We start from the raw sequence: 22,894 nt of genomic DNA on the forward strand, positions 1-22,894 counted from the left end.
GAAAAGCATTCCAGGTGAAGCTGGTTGAGAGAATGCCAAGTTTGTGCAAAGCTGTCATCAAGGCAAAGGGTGACTACTTTGAAGAATCTCAAATGTAACATAGATTTTGATTTGTTGAAGACTTTTTTGGTGTTATTTCATAGTTGTTTTTATCTTTGAATGAGCAGGTGTGTCCAAACTTTTGACTGGTACTGTATGTGGCAACATACTTTTTAGGCTATGGCATTTCTAACACACTGGCCCATTTATTCACTTGAGGCCCCCATTATTGGCCAAATAATTATAATTTTGTGCAAAAAAAATACAATTTAGAAGGCCCACTAGGCAAAAATTGGACCAACCAATCTGCTATTTTCCAGAAATGCCAGATGGCCAGTCTGCCCCTGGCTATAGCTCCCTTGTCATGGAACGATTCATATGTATTTTTTTTTATAGAAAGGGCTATTGTGTCTTGCGCTGGGGCCAAATAGTTATTTATTTCATTTTATACAAATCATTATTTATTTAAAATAATTGTGGAAATGATAAATGTCACTTTAAAAAACATAAGTTAAAAAAAGAGCAAATAAGCTGTCGTTCGAGGTCAGAAAGGTAAGCTATCCCTTAATGTTCTGAGAACGGAGTGTTCCAATATGATAAATGTTGTCAAGTATGACATGATGTGCCGACAGTGTAGTGTTGCCTGCCAGTTCAAGCTGAAAATAAAGCGGAATAGTTTTTCAGTTTAACTCAAGAGGAGAATCTCAATTGTATTTCCTTGATTCCTCGCGTCCTCTCCTCGCTTCTTCTCAAAACCCATTGGATGAAAATATCAGAGGTCCCGCCCCCCTGACATTGTCTTCCAAAGGATTTTGAGAAGGAGTCGATGAGAGAGGACGCGAGGTTTTCGAATTTGAGAATTGTTCCAAGGAAAAGCGAATGATATTCTCCCACATTATTTTAAATGTACTTTTCAAGTTGTCCGTTACAAAGCTATAGTAAAATGTTGTTGACAGAGAGGCTAGGACTGGAGTAGGCTAGACACTTCAACTGCTCGCTCACAGAGACCTTGTTGTTCCGGTGGTCAGTAGAAAGTGAAAGTAAAAGTATCCAAGTACCTTACCTTACTTGGTAACGTTAACCTGCTGCACGAAAACAATCAGTCAAATGTATTTATAAAGCCACTTTTACATCAGCCAGCAAAGACGATGGTAAGAATATTGTTAGCTTTTCTAAGAAAGTAGTTATGCAGGTCGATTGTCAGTGTGGATGATAGACTACCAAATACGTTTTCTGACTTCATATGACTAAGCTAGCTGTCTATTGCACTACAGTCTCCATCGATTTTATGATGGGCATGCCATGGGCCCTATCTTTTTCTGAAACTCCCGGTCTTCCATGTATGCATTATACTATATTATAAACTGGGTGGTTGGAGGTTTACTTTGCGTTGTGCTTAAGAACAGCCCTTAGCGGTGTTATATTGGCCATATACCACACCCCCTCGAGCATTATTGCTTAATTGTATTACTATACAAATTTTATACTATACATTCAGAAATATATACTGCCCATGTGTCTTGTGCGCTCATTATGGATATTCATATCATGCATGTAAAGGCATTGCTATTGTTACGTTAATAATGAGCACCATATCGACATACCTGTTTATTTTTTTTCTTTCCAGGATAAGCACAATTGAGATACTGCTGTAACTCTATCTATTGGCCATGGCTTATTTAAAAACATATGGGCTGGTCCTTCTCTATGACCTAGTGCTGTGGGGGGCACTGTGGACTGGGTTAGTGCTACTTGAGTTCTCCAGTAGTGGAGGACTGGTGGGGTTATGGGCCTTTGGAGCCCTAAGGTGGGCATTGCACCACTCAATCACCCTGGTGCTTTCTGAAAGAAAGCCACAGCCAGTGCTGAGGAGATGGGTGGCAGTGCTCTGCCTCTTACCTCCTGTGTTTGAAAGTGGACGTATGGTCATGGTGCCGGCATCGACTGCCGACGACCTGGGTCTGGTGCCTGGCCCAAGCATGGTGGTCTTGGCCCTGGTATCCTCCACTGTGGCCTGCCTGGCATGGGAGCTGGGCTTCCCTGATGATGGAGGGAACCAAGGGAAGGAGAAGAAGAAGAAACAGGAGGCCAGGGCACAGTTGATGAGGGTGGTGCGATACTGCAAACCAGACACCCTCTACCTGGCTGCAGCCTTCCTCTTCCTCAGCCTGGCTGTCATCTGTGAGTATAGCGTTGTGTAAAAGTAATTTCAAATGTGCATACCAAGCACATGCGTTCGTTTGTATTCTGTTATCAATTGTTTTCAAGGAATTTGTTGAGCTAGTTATTTTTGAGCTAAAATTAATCTTACTTACGCCAACCTTTCCAGTGAACCGTTTTTGATCGAGCCAATCTTGTTGTTGCAGGTGAGACGTTTATCCCTTACTACCAGGGGAAGGTCATTGATACACTGAGTGGTCAGTACCAGCACAACAGCTTCATGTACGCCATTGGAGGCATGGGACTCGTCTCACTAGGAAGGTACACAGGTTTCGCTTCCTCTTTTAGTTTCTCCACTTTTTCCTTTGGTTGTTTCCTCTCCTCTGTGTTTTGATTTATCTGTGAATAGACAGAGAGAAGAATGATAGACCCTTCTGTGATTGTTGATTGACCTGTCTGTGACCGTTCTGTGGTTTTCCCCCTCAGTGCTCTGTGCTCAGGCCTGCGAGGGGGCTTGTTCATGTGTAGCCTGTCCAGACTCAACAAGAGGATGAGACACATGCTGTTCCACAACCTGGTACAACAGGACATACCCTTCTTTGAGGAGAACAAACCAGGTGAGATGATGTACACAGGAACATCCCACTGGGTGAACCAACGTGGAATTGACGTCTGTGCCCAGTGGGATGGGTATTATATCATAGAGGTAATAGAATGATAGCACATATTGTCATGCCATGTCCTATTCGCTTGTTTTGGTGGCATGTGATGTGATCTCTATCGTTATTCACAGACGATTCTGGTATAAATATTACAGCTCTACCACCATTATAATCCAATTGATTTAGGAATGATGTCCTTCCTCCCACAGGAAGCCTTGTCTCACGCCTCGGCTATGATGTGGACAAGATGGGACGCTCTGTGGCTCTGAACAGTAATGTGCTGGTGCGCAGCCTGGTGAAGACTGCTGGTATGCTGTTCCTGATGCTGGGCCTGTCCTGGCAGCTCACCCTGCTCACCATGGTGGAGATGCCCCTCCTCACCCTGCTGCAGACCAAATATAACACATACAACCAGGTAACAACACCCAAACACCTACACCATTATACGTCCAGATAGACACAACAACACCCAAACACCTACACCATTATACGTCCAGATAGACACAACAACACCCAAACACCTACACCATTATACGTCCAGATAGACACAACAACATCCAAACACCTACACCATTATACGTCCAGATAGACACAACAACACCCAAACACCTACACCATTATACGTCCAGATAGACACAACAACACCCAAACACCTACACCATTATACGTCCAGATAGACACAACAACACCCAAACACCTACACCATTATACGTCCAGATAGACACAACAACACCCAAACACCTACACCATTATACGTCCAGATAGACACAACAACATCCAAACACCTACACCATTATACGTCCAGATAGACACAACAACACCCAAACACCTACACATTATACGTCCAGATAGACACAACAACACCCAAACACCTACACCATTATACGTCCAGATAGACACAACAACACCCAAACACCTACACCATTATACGTCCAGATAGACACAACAACATCCAAACACCTACACCATTATACGTCCAGATAGACACAACAACATCCAAACACCTACACCATTATACGTCCAGATAGACACAACAACATCCAAACACCTACACCATTATACGTCCAGATAGACACAACAACATCCAAACACCTACACCATTATACGTCCAGATAGACACAACAACACCCAAACACCTGCACCATTATACGTCCAGATAGACACAACAACATCCAAACACCTACACCATTATACGTCCGGATAGACACAACAACATCCAAACACCTACACCATTATACGTCCGGATAGACACAACAACACCCAAACACCTACACCATTATACGTCCAGATAGACACAACAACATCCAAACATCTGCTGCCAGGTAGACATAACAACAGCCAAACACATAAAATATAATAGGGGAGCGTGGGGGTAAGTTGAGCCAAAGAGGTAATTTGAGCCACTCTTGTTTCTTGGAAACCATACACAAATGTAATAATTTGACCAAATGTTTAGGAAGAGGTCATCATTTCATGGAGTCTGTGAAGGAAGAAATCACACGGAACAAGTGGTAAACAAGTTAGGTCCAAAAAAAAGGATTTTCACCCCGTGAATTTATTGTGTTAAAGGTTATATGATACTTGTATTTAAACCAAAGTAGATCATTTTAAGATTGTACTATACATCAGTTGGGGTCTTCATAAGCTTCAATATGAGGTCCTAAACCTAGCATGAAAGTGCATCCTTGTATCTGTGTGGGCTAATATAGTCAAAATGTTTGCCTTGGGGTATGTTGAGCCAATGGCCATGGGGAAATTGAGACAATGGTTGAGCCAATGGCAAGTTAAGCAAATTGAAGTGTTTTCTTCCATGGCATAATGCAAGGCATTATTGTTGGGATATGAGGTAACAACAGGGCCTGGCCTATGTTAAAAGTGTTAAAAAAGTATGTGTTTGTTAGGTGTTAAGCCAGTGTTAAAAGACTCTTAAAATTATTAAAAGACAAAAAAATGATTGTGTTTGGGGAAATAAAGATAGACATGGTTTTAAAAAGGTAGAGGTAATATTTCAATCAGTACAGAAATTTGTAGGTGGCTTAACTTACCCTGTCCCGTGACTCAACTTACCCCAAAGTTGTGCCAAGAGTCCATTTTTTTCAGGACAAGCAATGTTTTCAAACCTGTAATGTTTACATGAATTCTGATTATTTCCAGGGACACACAACATCCTAAAATATATGTAGATATCTTTTTAGAAAGAATACTATATTTCCCTTGACGGAGTGATACTGGCTGAACTTACCCCATTCTACCCTACCTACAGCTAGAACAACACCCAAACACCCATGCAGCTATAACTCTGACAGCAATGTAGACTAAATAAAGACCAAGTGTAGAAAAGTAATGGGATTATTGACTAGTTAGTGATAGATGCTTGTAGAATTATGATTGATTGATTAATTGACTGACTGACGGACTGCTACCACCCAACAGGAGTTCATTAAGCAGCTGCAGGACTGCCAGGCCCAGATCAAGGAGCTGGCATCCCAGGCCATTGGGGCGGTGAGAACAGTTCGCAGCTTCAGAGCTGAGGAGAAGGAGCAAGATAGGTACAACCAAGCACTGGAGAGGATGTACAAGGTCCAGGAGCACAAGGGCATCATCAGTGCCATCCACCTTTTACTGAGAAGGGTAAAAATTCAACTAATGATAACTCTAGGATGTTTGAGACACCTGGGTGCTGTAAATAACATGGAGATGTCGTCTATCTCACATGATGTGTCTGTTCCTCCCTACATCCCTTCACACTGAAGACCTTTAACTCGTATACAGTACTCTATACACGTGACGTGTTCCTGTATCCAATACCCCTCTGTGTCTTTTCTGTGTCTGGCCAGGTGGTGACAGTGGGCCTAAAGGTGGCCATGCTGTTCCTGTGTCGGAGGCTCATCTCGGCTGGCCAGCTGAGCATTGGCAGTGTGCTGGCTTTTGTCCTCTTCCAGAAAGACATGGTGACCAATATGAAGGTGAGTAAGCAAATGAACCACCAGCAGGCGTTTGAATTCTCAGGTCATTTTCCTGGATGTGAAACTGACTAAAATGTTTTCTTTGTTGTTGTCAGCAACTTGTGTATGTCTTTGGAGACATGCTGTGCACTGTCGGGGCGGCAGCCAAGGTGTTCACATTTCTGGACAGAAAGCCAGACCAGAAAGAAGCAGGAGAGCTGGCTCCTGCAAAGCTTCAGGGGAAACTTGCTTTCCACCATGTCAGCTTCTACTATCCCTCACGCCAAAATACACCCGCACTGAAGGTAAGCATCCATTCATAGGATATGAGCTGTTATGAAAGATTGTATCAATATTTTTTTAAAGCGTAATAGCCCTGCTATTTTCATGGATTTACCGATACCATTACATCTTTTAATAGGGAGACTTGTCTTTGAACCAGCACCTTTTTTTAAATGTAACTATTGAAATATACAGTGCATTCTGAAAATATTCAGACTTTTCCCACATTTTGTTATGTTACAGCCTTATTCTAAAATGGATTAAATTGTTTTTTTCCCCCTCATCAATCTACACACAATACCCCATCATGACAAAGCAAAAACAGGTTTTTAGAAATGTTTGCAAATGTATATAAACCCCCCCCTGGAAATATTACATTTACATAAGTACCAATAAGACCATTTACTCAGTACTTTGTTGAAGCACCTTTGGCAGCGATTACAGCCTCGAGTCCTCTTGGGTTTGACGTTACAAGCTTGGTACGCCTGTATTTTGGGTGTTTCTCCCATTCTTCCCTGCAGATCCTCTCGAGCTCTGTCAGGTTGAATGGGGAGAGTCACTGCACAGCTATTTTCAGGTCTCCAGAGATGTTCGAATGGGTTCAAGTCCGGGCTCTGGCTAGGCCACTCAAGGACATTGAGACTTGTCCCGAAGCCACATCTGCCCTGTCCTCTTGGAAGGTGAACCTTCGCCCCAGTCTGAGGTCCTGAGCACTCTGGAGCAGGTTTTCATCAAGGATCTCTCTGTCCTTTGCTCTGTTCATCTTTCCCTCGATCCTGACTAGTCTCCCAGTCCCTGCCGCCAGGTTTCCTCCAGATGTGATGCTTGGCATTCTGGCCAAATGGCTCAATCTTGGTTTCACCAGACCAGAGAATCTTGTTTCTCATGGTCTGAGAGACCTTTAGGTGTCTTTTGGCAAACTCCAAGCGGGCTGTCATGTGCCTTTTACTGGCCACTGTACCATAAAGGCCTGATTGGTGGAGTGCCAGCAGAGATGGTTGTCCTTCTGGAAGGTTTTCCCATCTCCACAGAGGAACTCTGGAGCTCTGTCAGAGTGACCATCGGGTTCTTGGTCACCTCCCTGACCAAAGCCCTTCTCCCCCAAATGCTCAGTTTGGCCGGGTCTCCAGCTCTAGGAAGAGTCTTGGTGGTTCCAAACTTCTTCCATTTAGGAATGATGGAGGCCACTGTGTTCCTTGGGGACCTTCAATGCTGCGGAAATGTTTTGGTACCCTTCCCCAGATCATTGCCTCGGCACAATCCTGTCTCTGAACTCTATGGACAATTCCTTTGACCTCATGGCTTGGTTTTTGCTCTGACATGCACTGTCAACTGCTTATATAAACAGGTGTGTGCCTTTCCAAATCATGTCCAATCAATTGAATATACCACTGGTGGACTCCAATGAAGTTGTAGAAACATCTCAAGGATGATCAATGGAAACAGGATTTACCTGAGCTCAATTTTGAGTCTCATAGCAAGGGGTCTGAATACTTATATGGATAAGGTATTTCTGTTTTTTACTTTTTATACATTTGCAAAAAGTTATTACCTGTTTTTTATTTCTCATTATGGGGTATTGTTTGTAGCTTGATGAGGATTTTTTTTAAATGGAATCAATTTTAGAATACAGCTGTAAAGTAACAAAATGTTGAAAAGGTGAAGGGGTCTGAATACTTTCCGAATGCATTGTACATTATGTCTGTTGGCCAAGCACTTACAGTGCCGTCAGAAAGTGTTCAGACCCCTTAAACTTTTCCACATTTTGTTGTGTTACAGCCTGAATTTATAATGGCTTAAATTGAGATTGTATATCACTGGCATTGGCACACAATACCCCATAATGTGAAAGTGTAATTATGTTTTTAGACATTTTTGAAAAGCTGAAATGTCTTGACTAAGTAATCAAACCCTTTGTTATGTCAAGCCTAAAACGTGGGCTTAATAAAGACCATAACAAGTTGCATGGACTCACTGTGTGTGCAATAATCGTGTTTTTATTTAGTTTTGTTGTTACTCCAAAATACTAACCTAATTAACAGAGTGAAAAGAAGGAAGCCTGTACAGAATACAAATATTCCAAAACATGCATTCTGTAACAAAGAAATTAACTTTATGCCCAAAACAAAACATCACTGAGTAATACTCTTCATATTTTCTAACATGGTGGTGGCTGCATCATGCTATGGGTATTCTTGTCATCGGCAAAGACTAGGAAGTTTTTTATGATAAAAATAAACGGAATAGAGCTGAGCACAGTCAAAATCCTAGAGGAAAAACTGGTTCAGTCTGCTTTCCAACAGACACTGGGAGACAAATTCACCTTTCAGCAGGACAAAAACCTTGAACACAAGGCCAAATATACTGGAGTTGCTTCCCAAGACAACATTTAACATCCTTGAGTGGCCAAGTTACACTTCTGACTTAAATCGGCTTGTAAATCTATGGCAAGACTTGAAAATGGCTGTCTATCAATGATCAACAACCAACTTGAGTTTGAAGAATTCAAAAAAGAATAATGTGCAAATATTGCACAATACAGGTGTGCAAAGCTCTTAGAGACTTACCCAGAAAGCTGTAATCGCTGCCAAAGGTGATTCTAACATGTATTGACTCAGGGGGTTGAAGATACAGTGCCTTGCGAAAGTATTCGGCCCCCTTGAACTTTGCGACCTTTTGCCACATTTCAGGCTTCAAACATAAAGATATAAAACTGTATTTTTTTGTGAAGAATCAACAACAAGTGGGACACAATCATTAAGTGGAACGACATTTATTGGATATTTCAAACTTTTTTAACAAATCAAAAACTTAAAAATTGGGCGTGCAAAATTATTCAGCCCCCTTAAGTTAATACTTTGTAGCGCCACCATTTGCTGCGATTACAGCTGTAAGTCGCTTGGGGTATGTCTCTATCAGTTTTGCACATCGAGAGACTGAAATTTTTTCCCATTCCTCCTTGCCCAACAGCTTGAGCTCAGTGAGGTTGGATGGAGAGCATTTGTGAACGGCAGTTTTCAGTTCTTTCCACAGATTCTCGATTGGATTCAGGTCTGGACTTTGACTTGGCCATTCTAACACCTGGATATGTTTATTTTTGAACCATTCCATTGTAGATTTTGCTTTATGTTTTGGATCATTGTCTTGTTGGAAGACAAATCTCCGTCCCAGTCTCAGGTCTTTTGCAGACTCCATCAGGTTTTCTTCCAGAATGGTCCTGTATTTGGCTCCATCCATCTTCCCATCAATTTTAACCATCTTCCCTGTCCCTGCTGAAGAAAAGCAGGCCCAAACCATGATGCTGCCACCACCATGTTTGACAGTGGGGATGGTGTGTTCAGGGTGATGAGCTGTGTTGCTTTTACGCCAAACATAACATTTTGCATTGTTGCCAAAAAGTTCAATTTTGGTTTCATCTGACCAGAGCACCTTCTTCCACATGTTTGGTGTGTCTCCCAGGTGGCTTGTGGCAAACTTTAAACGACACTTTTTATGGATATCTTTAAGAAATGGCTTTCTTCTTGCCACTCTTCCATAAAGGCCAGATTTGTGCAATATACGACTGATTGTTGTCCTATGGACAGAGTCTCCCACCTCAGCTGTAGATCTCTGCAGTTCATCCAGAGTGATCATGGGCCTCTTGGCTGCATCTCTGATCAGTCTTCTCCTTGTATGAGCTGAAAGTTTAGAGGGACGGCCAGGTCTTGGTAGATTTGCAGTGGTCTGATACTCCTTCCATTTCAATATTATCGCTTGCACAGTGCTCCTTGGGATGTTTAAAGCTTGGGAAATCTTTTTGTATCCAAATCCGGCTTTAAACTTCTTCACAACAGTATCTCGGATCTGCCTGGTGTGTTCCTTGTTCTTCATGATGCTCTCTGCGCTTTTAACGGACCTCTGAGACTATCACAGTGCAGGTGCATTTATACGGAGACTTGATTACACACAGGTGGATTGTATTTATCATCATTAGTCATTTAGGTCAACATTGGATCATTCAGAGATCCTCACTGAACTTCTGGAGAGAGTTTGCTGCACTGAAAGTAAAGGGGCTGAATAATTTTGCACGCCCAATTTTTCAGTTTTTGATTTGTTAAAAAAGTTTGAAATATCCAATAAATGTCGTTCCACTTCATGATTGTGTCCCACTTGTTGTTGATTCTTCACAAAAAAATACAGTTTTATATCTTCATGTTTGAAGCCTGAAATGTGGCAAAAGGTCGCAAAGTTCAAGGGGGCCGAATACTTTCGCAAGGCACTGTATATTCATGTTTTCTTTTTTTTTTCTTTTTTTTTTCTTTTTTTTTTACAAATGTTCGGATTTTTCTTCCACCTTTTAATATTTTGTGTAGAACGTTAGCAAAAAATGACACAATTAAATCCATTTTAATCCCACTTTGTAACACAATAAAATGTGGAAAACGTCAAGGGGTGTCATTACTTTCTGAAGGCACTCTATTATCTTCCTGCCATGCTTGCCTGTATCTGCAATAATTTCCAGTATATTGTTGGTTAAATGTCTCTAACCATCTATCTGCCAGGCTGTGAGTCTGGAACTGCATCCGGGGAAGATGACAGCGCTTGTGGGGCCCTCTGGTGGCGGGAAGAGCTCCTGCGTCAGCCTGCTGGCGAGGTTGTATGAGCCCATGGAGGGCCAGGTGCTGTTGGATGGACAGCCCCTGCACTGCTACCAGCACCAGTACCTGCATCAGAAGGTACAGACAGGAAACCCGCCATGTCCAATAATGTGCTGTAGTACTTTAGCTCGTTGATAGGGCTCTGCTTTCCATAATCCTTTATACGTGTGTGAACAACCGTTATGCAAACTAGGACTGTTCAGCTCACTCCCTCTTTATTTTATTTAACCTTTATTTAACCAGGAAGGGCTCATTGAGATTAAAATCTCTTTTTCAAGAGCGCCCTGGCCAAGATAGGCAGCACCAAGTCATTACAAAAAAATTACAGACAGACAACATGAAAAACGACAAGTAATCTAGTAAAAACCATTGAATCACGAGTATAAAACAGCAAATTAAAAACATTGACAGGTCAGGGAATCAGCCTCAAAATCCTTCATCAGTGATTTAAAAACACAAATCGGGACAAGTTCTTCCAGTTTAAAAGTATTTTGTAAGGTGTTCCAAGATGATGGCGCAGAGTACATAAAAGCCCTTTTACCAAATTCAGTTTGGACATTTGGAACACTTAGCAGGATAAAGTCAAGTGAACGAAGAGAGTACCCACCACATTTCTGAACAATAAAAATGCACAAATAAAAAAGTAATAAACCCAAAATGGCTTTGTAAATAAAAGTATACCAGTGACTGAGCCTACGAGTGACTAGAGAAGGCCAGCCAACCCTGGTATACAAAGTGCAGTAAGGTTTTGCAGTTTAAAATAAATCTCAAAGTGCCATGGTAAAGAGTGTCAATTGATCTCAAACACTGAGCGGAAGCATTCATATATAAAATATCCCCATAGTCTAGTAAAGGCATAAATGTAGCCTCCTTCTGGCTTCAAAAGAAAAACAGGCCTTATTCCTAAAATAAAATCCCAATTTCAGATTCATTTTTTTGTAAGCTGTTGAATATGCAATTTAAAAGAGAGGCCGTCATCAATTAAAATTCCAATATATTTATATGAGGTTACAACCTCAATCTCCTTGCCCTGACAGGTACTAATAGGTGAAAGGTTCAGAGGTCTATTTCTTGCATTAGAAACACCATTAGTTTAGTTTCCTCAGTATTGAGGATAAGCTTCAATTGACACAAGGTATGTTGAACAGTATAAAAAGCAGTTTGCATGTTCTGGAAAGCTTTTGTAAGAGACGAGGCACAACAGTAAATAACAGTATCATCAGCATAAAAATGAAGTTGTGCATTTTGGACATTTTTGTCTAAATAATTTATATAAATAGTGAATAAGAGAGGACCAAGTACAGAGCTTTGGGGCACACCATTCAACACAGACAATTTAACGGACATAAGCCCATCAAACTGAGTGCACTGAGTTCTATCAGACAGATAGTTAGTAAACCATGCAACTGCATGCTCTGAAAGACCTACACTTGACAATCTCTGCCTTAGTATAGCATGATCAACTGTATCAAAAGCCTTAGAGAGATCAATAAACACAGTGCTGTTTTTTGTCAAGGGCTTCAGTGATATAATTTAAAACGTTCATGGCTGCTGTAATTGTGCTATGCTTCTTCCTGAAGCCCGATTGGTACATTGATAAAATAGAGTTAGTAAATAAAAACTATTTTAGCTGTTCACTCACAAGGGTTTGAAATCAGCTGCCAGATTTAAAAAGCAGGGATCCAAAAGATCAGGACCTGCAGGCTTTCTCTGATCTAAGGATTTCAGGGCTTTATGTACCACCTGCACTGAGAATGGCAAAAAGCTAAAAGTTTGACCAGCTCTCACTGGTTCATCCACACAGGGTTGTACAGAGACAGCGGACACTGAATCAAACAGCCTACCAGATGATACAAAGTGCTCATTGAAACAATTCAGCATTTCAGTTTTGTCATATATAGCAACAGAGTCCTTCAAAACACATGATGGTAATTCATTAACATTACTGTTACCAGACATAGACTTAATAGCCTTCCAAAACGTTCTAGGGTCATTCAGGTTATCAGTGGTAACAGACATAAAATATTCAGACTTGGCCTTCCTGAGAAGAAAATAACACTTGTTTCGTGTCATATAGACATACCATGTGACTTGTTCAATTGTTTTTAATATGTTTTTAAACCAAACATCCCCAATGATTATCTCTCTTTGAGGTAAGATGGCCCTGGTGTCCCAGGAACCAGTGCTCTTCTCTGGATCTATCAGACACAACATAGAGTACGGCCTCGTGGGATGCACCCTGGAGAAGGTGAAAGAGGCTGCGAAGAGCGCCAACATCCACGACTTTATTTGTACGCTGGAACAGGGCTACGACACAGGTAGATAGTGATGGGTCATCTTGTGGCCATTGTATTGACAATATTCATCAGATTTATTAATTGACAAGCATTGTATTTTCTGTAGAGGGGCTGTTCTGCCGTCATAAAAGCCTGCTAAAAAGACTAACAAAGTTAGCATGTAAGGTGTAAGACTGGAACAACCGGTTGTACAATGCTTGAGGGAGGAATCTGCTGTGTGTCGTATTGTGAGTTACAGGCCTATATGTCTGTGTAGCTACCAGCTGGCCTAGCACTAATGTCCTGTGTATCTCTCAGATGTAGGTGAGTGTGGAGGGCAGCTGTCTTCTGGACAGAAGCAGTGCATCGCCATAGCCAGAGCTCTGGTTCGAGAGCCACGGGTCCTAATTCTGGACGAGGCAACAAGCGGCATGGACATCAACACACAGCATGCGGTACACATTCAAGACCTCTATAGCACAACAATATTACATGATTTTCATGTCTAATGTAAAACATAGAACTAAACCAACTGCAAAATGAACCTGTCTAACTACAACAGACTACAGAATCTGAATCTTTTTTAGTAGTCAGAATTGGACTTATGCAGGAACAACTCTGGGTCCTAGGTATAGCCTATAACCAGGACCCAATATTGTCATAGAAACTAAATCTAATAGCTTCAGTAACATGATGTCAATAGGGTTCTTAATGCTCTCTCCCAGGTGCAGGGCGTCCTGGCAGGCTCAGTGGGCCTGACAGTGTTGGTGGTGGCCCACCGGCTGCAGACTGTGGAGAAGGCTGACCACATCATCTTCATGGAGGGCGGGGAGGTGGTTGAGCAGGGCACACACCAGGAGCTCATGGCTAGCAAGGGGCGCTACCGTCGGCTCAAAGAGAAACTCTTTGAGGACTGATTAGGAATCACACAGCTGTCGGAGAGAGAGAGAGAGAGACCCACACAGAATACTTCCATTTATGAAAAGTGAAAATGTTGATTGAACTGCACACTCTATCATGAGGCATGTTTCCATAGACCCAGGTCTATTCGACAAAAGCAATGCCGCAAAAAATAATCTTTGTTGGTATGACGTCATTACGTCCAGCTGTTTTTAATCGACACAACTACATGGTTGTTAAAAACCGACCAACTAAGCATATCCAAAATGTTTATAGATTGATTTTTTTTAAAGAATACAGCCATTGTCAGGTTCTGAGTAAAGGGATTACCCTACATCGGTACCCTACTTGGGGGCGTGGGCACGTTAAGCCACGTCACGCTGTGTGTATCTATGGTTAAATGGATACGCGCCCAAAGCAGGCAATTGTCGCATCTATTCTCTATTCAAACTTTCTAAATGTCGACAACAAAAAATCACCGGCCAAGTTAATAGAAACATAGCTAATGATACTCAATGATCAGACCTGAATATGACGCATTTTAATAGGTTTTTTTTACTGCAAGAAATCCACATATATCTATTTTCCTTGCTTTGATTCACAATCAAATAAAAATGTGATGTTTTTTTCAGTGGCACTGAAATGTTAAAATTAAAGAGCAAGTTTGTGAACACTGAAAATGAGTTTTAAAAATATATGTATATATATATATAATAAACATCTTTGAAAATGAGTGCAAAGGTGATCCGTGTGCGGTTCGTTCAATCAATATTTGAACGTAAACAACTAAGAAGGATAATCATTTAGATTGCATAAATGTATTTTTCTTATGTCATCCATAATATTGAATTAATGCACAGCGATAGAGGAACTGCAAAAGGATACGTGTGCTAGCTGTTTTCAGAGTAAAATCTACAGTATGTGACTGATGTTACCTGACCCATCGCTCCAGCTAGCTAGCTTTTGCCAGGTTAGTTATAAATAAGGGCCACCAGCAAGTAATGTAAGTTAACTGCCTTCAATGCTTGTTGGCTTTACTGGCAGACAAGAGAAGGAGCTTATATTAAAAGGCTAAATCTAGCTAGCAACAGTGGGGACCTATCATTCACACGTCATTCACATATATAGATTATTTTGAATTTTTGGGGGGCTTGCCTGTTTTGCATGTTATTTTGGCATAAGTACGTGTCACATATCAGTTTGCAAACAATGTAAAAAATATATATCATTGAGTTAATAAAGCTGCATACAAACATGGTTGCTTTTTTGTTTTCTTGAGTAAGGCAGCTCCAAAATGCAGGTGTTTCAGCCTAGCTCAATGCTTTCTGTGGTGGTGGGGCAAGCCAGCAGAAAATATGGAGCGCTGTGCCGTGATTGGTTCAGTGTTCTGTCACTCATGGGGACACTACGTCACTGCCAAGTCCAAGGGTAGAGTTCTAAAATTCTAGCCCCTTGGGTGCTGCCATAGAGTTACATTAGAAGTGCCCATCCAAGAAGGCTCAAGGTTATTGGCCACAGATAAAATCACATTATATCAACAGTAGCTTTGATTGGACTGAAAAATCTTAGCTAGCAGTCATCATCATGAATCAAGTCGACAATCTACTGGCAAATCTTGTTTAATCCTTGTCATATGAAGAGAAATTGTAGATCAAACGTATCGGTTCTCATCGGCCATTGGACATTACACACCAAGTTGGTAATTGCAAATTCATCAATGAGTGGTTTGGAAGGAATCATTGGCTAAATGTAAGCAATCGTTAGCCTGCTATTCAGTGAAGTGGCTGTGTGGTCCCAAGTCTAAGATTAAGGGTCTCTTTTCCTAGTTGAAAATTATAAACATTCAACATTGGCCATGCTGTCAATGAAGCATTATTTATGCCGCGCTCAAAGCAACTGTTAACTTGGAACTGCAAAGTATAGTGCAATGAATGTATTGTTTAGTGTTGTGTTGTGTAGTGGCTTTGCTGGCATGCATCCCACTTTTTTTTGTTGCCCAACCAAGAATGACATGCTAAAATCACCACTGGCTAGCAATCATATCAAACAGGTGTATGTGCCTGTCTGTACACTGTACAAGGATCATTCAAGGCTATCCAGCCCCAGCTGACATACATTTTGACCATCACCACCTCTCTGCCATCAGGTGAGTAGGAATTAATTATCAACAATTGTCTATATGGTGTACGTAGCTAGCTATAGGTGGTCATTCCCACCTAATAATGGCAGAGGTTAAAGGAATTAAGATTGAAAAATATAACAATCTATATTCAATTATTCTCAATGGTAATTAGTGAGTAAATCTGTGGGCATACTGCGTATGGCCACCACTGGGTGAAATTGAAGCTGGCAGTGTTGACAGTGTCACTACACATATAGGTAGGCACATCCCTTCTGCCATTTCCATGCCTTTGTATATATTAGAGCCCTCAAACTACACTCTGGACCTTGAAGCCAGTTCCACTGCCTTTTTCCATCGTTCCCCTCTAATCATGGACTGGTTTAGGCGGGTGCTATTAATTATCAGGTAGAATGGAAAACCAGCAGGAAGCGAGACGGTGAATGGTGGTTAGAAGAGCGCGCTTGTTTGAAATGGAAAAACGTTTTGGTAGCTATTGATAAAGAAGAACATCTAGACGAAGCAGCTGCTTTATAAGTGGGGTGCACTGGTGAGCGCTACATCCCGAGGGGTTCATGCTGATTGTGACAGCCGGTTAAATGGCTTCCCTTGAGAAAGCAAGAGCAAGATGTATGTCAGGAGAAGTGCAGCCTTATCATAAGGAGACGTTTACTTGGAATACCTAGGAGGAATGGAGGGGAAAAGACAGGCAGAGGAGGTCTAAGAGAGAGGGAGGAAGAGGGTGAGCTTGAGGGGATTCAAAATGGTGGGAAAAGGGAGATGGTTTGTTAACTAACAATGGTAGAAAATGTAAGCAAAGTGAGCTGAAGACAGGTGGAGAAATGGAAGTGAATGAGGTTGAAATATTGGAGGTGGTAGAGGTGTGGTGAAGTTCTCAGAGCCCGAGGCTTGCTCCGAGGGTCAGGATAAATTTGAGTCTGACAGTAGGGGGGAAGTTTTTGGACAAAGTGGACCCTTGCCTTTTGGCTAATCCATTTGTGGTTTCAGGGTGGGTGAAAACAGAGTTGGGTGTTGTGGAATTGGCGAGAGTAACCAGAAGTGGTCTTGTGATAATTGTTTGGGTTTCTGCTGGTCAGAGGGAGAAGGCGCTCCGTGTTAAATGAATGGGGGCAAGAAATGTGAATTGTGGGTAGCAGTAAAAGTTTACCAACTGAAGGGGGAAGATTCCTGGTGTTTGTGATGCAGACATGGTGATATGAGTGGTGAAACAGAGTCTGTTCTTTTGAGTTTTGATGAGTCTTTGCCCGACAAAGTGATGTTAGGATATTTAAGTTATCCTGTACGAGCTTTAGTGCCGAATACATTGTTGTTACAGGTGTCAAGCTTATGGGCATGTGGCAGCAGTGTGTAGGAGGGGAGGTGTGAGAAGTGCAGAAGGGCATGAGACAAAGGAATGTGTGGCATTGGGGGAAAGTAGTGGTATGTGTTAATTGTAGGGATGCCCATGGGGCTGTGGATCAGAAATGTCACATGCGAGAGAAGCAGGTTGAGGTTTCCAGGGTTAGGAATGCAGAAGTTGTCATATGCTGAGGCAGGGAAGAAAGTAGAGGAACATGAGTCAAGGGGGAGGGATCCTGAGAGGAGTGGTGTGAGTAGATCTGCACCAGTACAGAGAGAGGCCAACAAGTGATATGTTTCCGTAATATTGTATTTATTGTATTTTTAGCATTTGTAGCAATGGTTACTTCAGGGATGGAACGAAAGCTGCAGAGATATATTTGGGTGTGTGAGACTTGACATCAGGAGAGTTACAGGGTGTGTTACGTTGTGGTGTCCCATCCTTTCAGATTGTTGGCCTGAGGTAGGACGAAATAGATTGGATGCAGAATTACACATCTTCAGTGGAGAAGAACATCCATAGACACAGAGCTGCTGCAGCAGATATACCACTTCCTACAGGTAACACACACAGGAATGGATGATCACACAAACGGTCATCATTTCTGCATAGAAAGGTTTAGTCTGCACCGATAATCTTTTGAGATATATTTGTGTTTGTGTGAGGTAAGCGTGCAGAGTGAATGTTTCCCATTGTGCTCTGTTAGAGGGTATGTATCTGAAGGTGCTAACCTGTGTGTGGGAGGTGAGGATGCAGACTGTCATACCCTCTGTCCTCTTTGAAGGGGTTAGTATGTGAGGGCTCGAACATGCCGCTTCTGACGCTGCTCCCTCTGAGGAAGATCGTCCTGAAAAACATGGCCTTCCCCTCCTTTCACCAGGACACACACTTCTCAACCTTTACATACTGTATGTGAGTGTTTCTGTGTGTGTGTGTGTCAGTTGTTTTAGTCTGCCCTACTCATAACTCATGGAAGTGTGTTTTGTTGAGCGATAAGTTACCCGTTTGTGAGCGGACCAAGTAATTGGGCGTCACTAAAGCAGAAAGGTGGAATAAACGAGTCAGGAGTAGGTTTTCTTGATTGAACACAGTTCTCTATTGAGGGCATTTGGTCAACAAAATCTCCCAAGGAAAAAACATACATCTTCTCCAGATCAAACAGGAACACAATAAGATTATCTTTAAACTACAACAAAAGTCACAGGATTGTCACGTCTTAGTGGTTCTTCATGGATAGCTCCTCTGTCTTGGTGGCCATCTTCCAGAGTTTTTCCCCCTTCTCTGCTGGTTCCATACTCTCTCTTATAGGGGAAGGAGAATATGTCATTAGTATCGTCAGCTGTGCTTAATTGCCTCTGGTTACCTTGTCTCCCATGCCTTGTTGGGCTACTATCCGTGAGCCCAGCCAGCCCTCTGGTGGTCCTTCCACATGTTCTACGAAGTTGATGTGTGTTCTCAGTTGTTTGATTTAATCTCGTTCCCAGACACTTGGCAGTGATGGCACTGTTTACTTCCTGCCTGATGAGTAAGAGGACATAACTTCTCCTTATACAATCAATCAAGCAAAATTATATATATATTTTTTTACATCAGCAGGTGTCACAAAGTGTTTTTTACAGTAAGCCGGCCTACACCAGGGGAACCCGGGATATACAGGGTACCACTGCTTCTGCCATCTCTTTCTACATGTGTGATGTCATACCATGTTCCTGTTTAGGCACCAGGCCAGCCGAATGCAGGTGTGTTCTCCCGTCAACATGAGGCTCCTGTGCTCACTCCCCAAATACACACCGACACACACATACACAGGAACACACACTATTAGGAATGTTCCCCTATTTAAATGTTGTGTGTGTCAGAGTTGAGGGACAATAAAGCCAGTGTTTGAGAAGAGGGATCTGGTGTGTGAGGAGGACATGCAGATGCACTCCAAGTTCCTGGACAGAAAGGTTATATTGGTGTTTCCCTACACTCTACCATTACCCCCTACTCTTACATAGCCCCTTCTTAAACTACTAACCCCTAAGTTTCCAACATGGCCTGACGTGTGTGTTTACAGGTGGAGTTGAAGGCGGAACATGTCTCGTACCTGCGACAGCACCAGGAGCTCCGTGCCACGATGGCCGACTTCTTGCAGTTCCTGTTTCAGCAAAGAACCGAGCAATGTCTTCATGTTCACCAGCAAGGACTTCTCTCCCTTCGCCTCCCGACGACCCCTGGGGGGCACCTTCAACACCTCATTATCTTGAGGACACACACTGTGACTGCATCTCAATAGGCTGGTAGCTTCCTCCCACAGGCACTATAGTGAGGACAATACTCTTCTGGTTAGCACTAGCATTAGTATGTACAGAGGCCCTCAATCATCAAATATGAATGCTTTTGTGGATATTTTGTATTTTATTTTGTGGTACTGTTTTTGTTTGTATGAGCTGCACTGAAATAAATTTCATCAACTGTTGATATGGCAACCGCAAGAGTTAGTTATGTCAGTTGGTGTGAATATAAATAATACATTATATGTTTGTATGTTTTCCATGATTTTTCTGTTAAGAACTTTGTCCTTGAGTGTGATAACGTCAGTAACTACTGCTCTGCTGTGATCACTCCCTAAATGTGTAAGAACAAAGGTATAAATGAAAGTCATGTTATGTCTATATGATCTGGTTAGAAATGGAACACTTTGCTGAGCCTACTTTCAACTGGGCTTGACCAAATTAGTCAGGACAACATGGTTTGGAGCTAATTCAACCACAAAGGAAAAAGTTCTTGGGGGAAGGGCTTGTTGCTGCCTTATGCTCCACAGGGAGCAAAGTACTCTACTTTCTTTAGTCCTTGTCTCTAATGCTGATAAGCCTGTGTGTAACACATGTCCTGTTGGTTGTGGAAGGACTATCGGCTAAATGAAATGCAAATGACAAAAGATTACAGTGGGACCTACCCACTGCTGGCAGTGTGGCAGTCAGTGAGAATGTCAGAGATCAGCCACCTCAGCATACAGCGCAGGAAAACGTGTCCTTCAGAACCTGCCGCTGAAGGATTTGCAGGTGGTGCGTGGTCAGCTGCTGCACAGAGGCCACCACTGCAGGAAGGGAGTCAGCTGCAAGAACCACTTTATCTTGCTATAAACCCTCTCTAGGGAAAAGGCCTCTTCCTCCCTGCAGCTTAAAATAGATTGAAAGAAAAATTGAGATGCAGGGCAACATCTCCTGAATGTCATGTCCTTGTAAATCAAGAAAGCAGTCATTTACTGCCACACATCAGCTTGGCAGCAAACTAAACCCAATTTCTCACACAACCCCCACTTCTTACATCTAAGCTCCATTGCCTTATCCACATACCAACATATTAGTATTGACACAATCCAGTCTAGACCATAGATATGACATTATTTATTGACCATAGGGGCTTATTTGCAGATAAATAGTGTCTTTATATAACATGCATACCTACAATAACCCTACTCTTTAAGAACCCATAGCTGGGGAAGTGGTTGGGCGGGTTCACATGCCTGTGGGCATGCACTTTACACCTCTGTAGCCCACTGCTGCTGCAGTTTAGCCTGAGTCATACATTAGCTAGTTACATATGTGTTGCCATGAGGAGGCACTGCAAGGGTCTTGGTAGTGGAGAGGGTACTGGCAAGGACAGACTTACTACATCTACTTTCAAGCTGTGTCCCTTGGCTACTGCATGTGATGCACTACTTACCCTGTGGTAGAACCACCAACACACAACTCACAAAGTAGGGATATAAATCTTTTGTACAGTGGAGAGACATTTATTTTGGAAATGATACTCACTTTTGCAGCACAAGACATGCTATGAATAAGATTGACTAGGGTTAGCAGGAAGAGGATATGTGGTAGTATGAAGTTGGATGTAGGAGTGTTGAACATGTCCTACATGTACTGTATCTCTTTAACTTGCTGACTTCAAATGGTTATCTTAACATGGCTTACTTTTTGGTGTACCATATTATTATTTTGCAGGAAAATGAATACCCAATCACTTGGCAGAGGTGATTGGGTATTTAATAATACAGTAAACTACAATGATGGTCCATTTCAAGAGGTCCCGGGATACCTTGTAAACACAACAGAGATACTTGCTGCTAGTTAGTGCTGCCATGTGTTTTAGTGGCAACTCTGTTTTATTTTATATACTGTATATGTTTTTTAAATTGTATTTCTGTGATATACAAGTAAAACAGCTCCATCAGTGGAGGCACCTCAGAGGAGGAAAGGGAGGACCATCCTCCTCATTGAATTTCATAACAATAAAAATAGTGAAACATTAAAAGTTGTCCTTTTTAGACTAAACTTTACAAAATATATTCACATGTCCCCAAATAATTGATTAAAACACATTGTTTTGCAATGAAGGTCTACAGTAGCCTCAACTACACTCTGTAGGGTAGCACCACGGTGTAGCCGGAGGACAGCTAGTTTCCGTCTCCCTCTGGGTACAATGACTTCAATACAAAACCTAGGAGGCTCATGCTTCTCACCCCCTTCCATAGACTTAAACAGTAATTATGACAACTTCCGGAGGACATCCTCCAACCTATCAGAGCTCTTGCAGCAGGAACTGACATGTTATCCACCCAATCAAAGGATCAGATAATGAATCTAGTACTGAAAGTATAAGTCACAGCGAGCTAGCACTGCATTGCATAAAATCTGGTGAGTAGTTGACTCACAGAAAGACAGTAGTTGAACAGTTAACAAATACATTTATTTAAAATGAAGGAGAAGCAAGAGAGAGAAAGCTAGCTATATTTTGTTCAATTCTTTTCACTTTCACATAGCTAGCAAATGCAGCTAATGTTAGCCTACTCAAACACCCGGCTCAAACAGAGAGGGATACTGTGTTAGCTAACTGGCTCTGGCTATCCAACACAGAAATGCTTCTAAGTCAAGGTAAGCTTTTGGTTTTATTCATTTATTGCCATCGGGGCCCGCCGGTGTAAATGCTAAACTGCTTGCTGACTGTACACTGTACTGCATGATTGTAGCGGGTTTACAAACATGTTAGTTCTAAGAGTTATGTTGACTATGATGTTAGCTAATAAAGAGACAACAATGTAGGCTGTGTGTAGCGGTTAGCGGTTATGATATGAAGGTTTGGCTTGGAAAGGTTTTTTCACCTAGTCACAGCTGATGCACAAGCGAAGGTCCACAAGCGAAGGGAAAAGGTGAGAAGAGGAGAGCGCTTAGATACGAGAAGGAATTATATAACGATTCAATGATCATGCTTTTTGTATGTGGCTGCTATGAAAGTGAAATGTGTTTGCATGAAATCAGGGGTGTATTCATTTAGCCGATTCTGTTCAAAACGTTTCTTAAACGGAAGCAAACAGAATGAAACGGGGATAAACGGACCTGAATTTGTCCAATAGAAACTCTCATATGGAACTGTTGGACTAATGATTACACCCTAGATAATCTAGATGCAGGCAAGAGTGTGCAAGGCGGTATTGAATGTCTGCCACCTTGATTACTCAAATGTGTC

The 22,894-nt window shown here is 42.0% G+C and overlaps 1 protein-coding gene across 1 annotated transcript; it reads left to right on the forward strand.

Moving 5' to 3' along the window:
* Positions 1–834: 834 nt before the first annotated feature.
* tap2t (transporter associated with antigen processing, subunit type t, teleost specific) lies at positions 835–14,185 on the forward strand. The gene is made up of 12 exons (XM_024386707.2): positions 835–1,190; positions 1,667–2,220; positions 2,406–2,520; positions 2,686–2,816; positions 3,071–3,276; positions 5,295–5,492; positions 5,699–5,827; positions 5,923–6,111; positions 10,630–10,803; positions 12,884–13,043; positions 13,320–13,456; positions 13,727–14,185. The coding sequence occupies exons 2-12, from the start codon at positions 1,710–1,712 to the stop codon at positions 13,916–13,918; spliced, it is 2,142 nt and encodes a 713-aa protein (XP_024242475.1). The 5' UTR covers positions 835–1,190; positions 1,667–1,709; the 3' UTR covers positions 13,919–14,185.
* Positions 14,186–22,894: the final 8,709 nt, after the last annotated feature.

This window comes from Oncorhynchus tshawytscha, linkage group LG24 (assembly GCF_018296145.1).
Source record: "Oncorhynchus tshawytscha isolate Ot180627B linkage group LG24, Otsh_v2.0, whole genome shotgun sequence".
Lineage (NCBI taxonomy): Eukaryota > Metazoa > Chordata > Actinopteri > Salmoniformes > Salmonidae > Oncorhynchus > Oncorhynchus tshawytscha.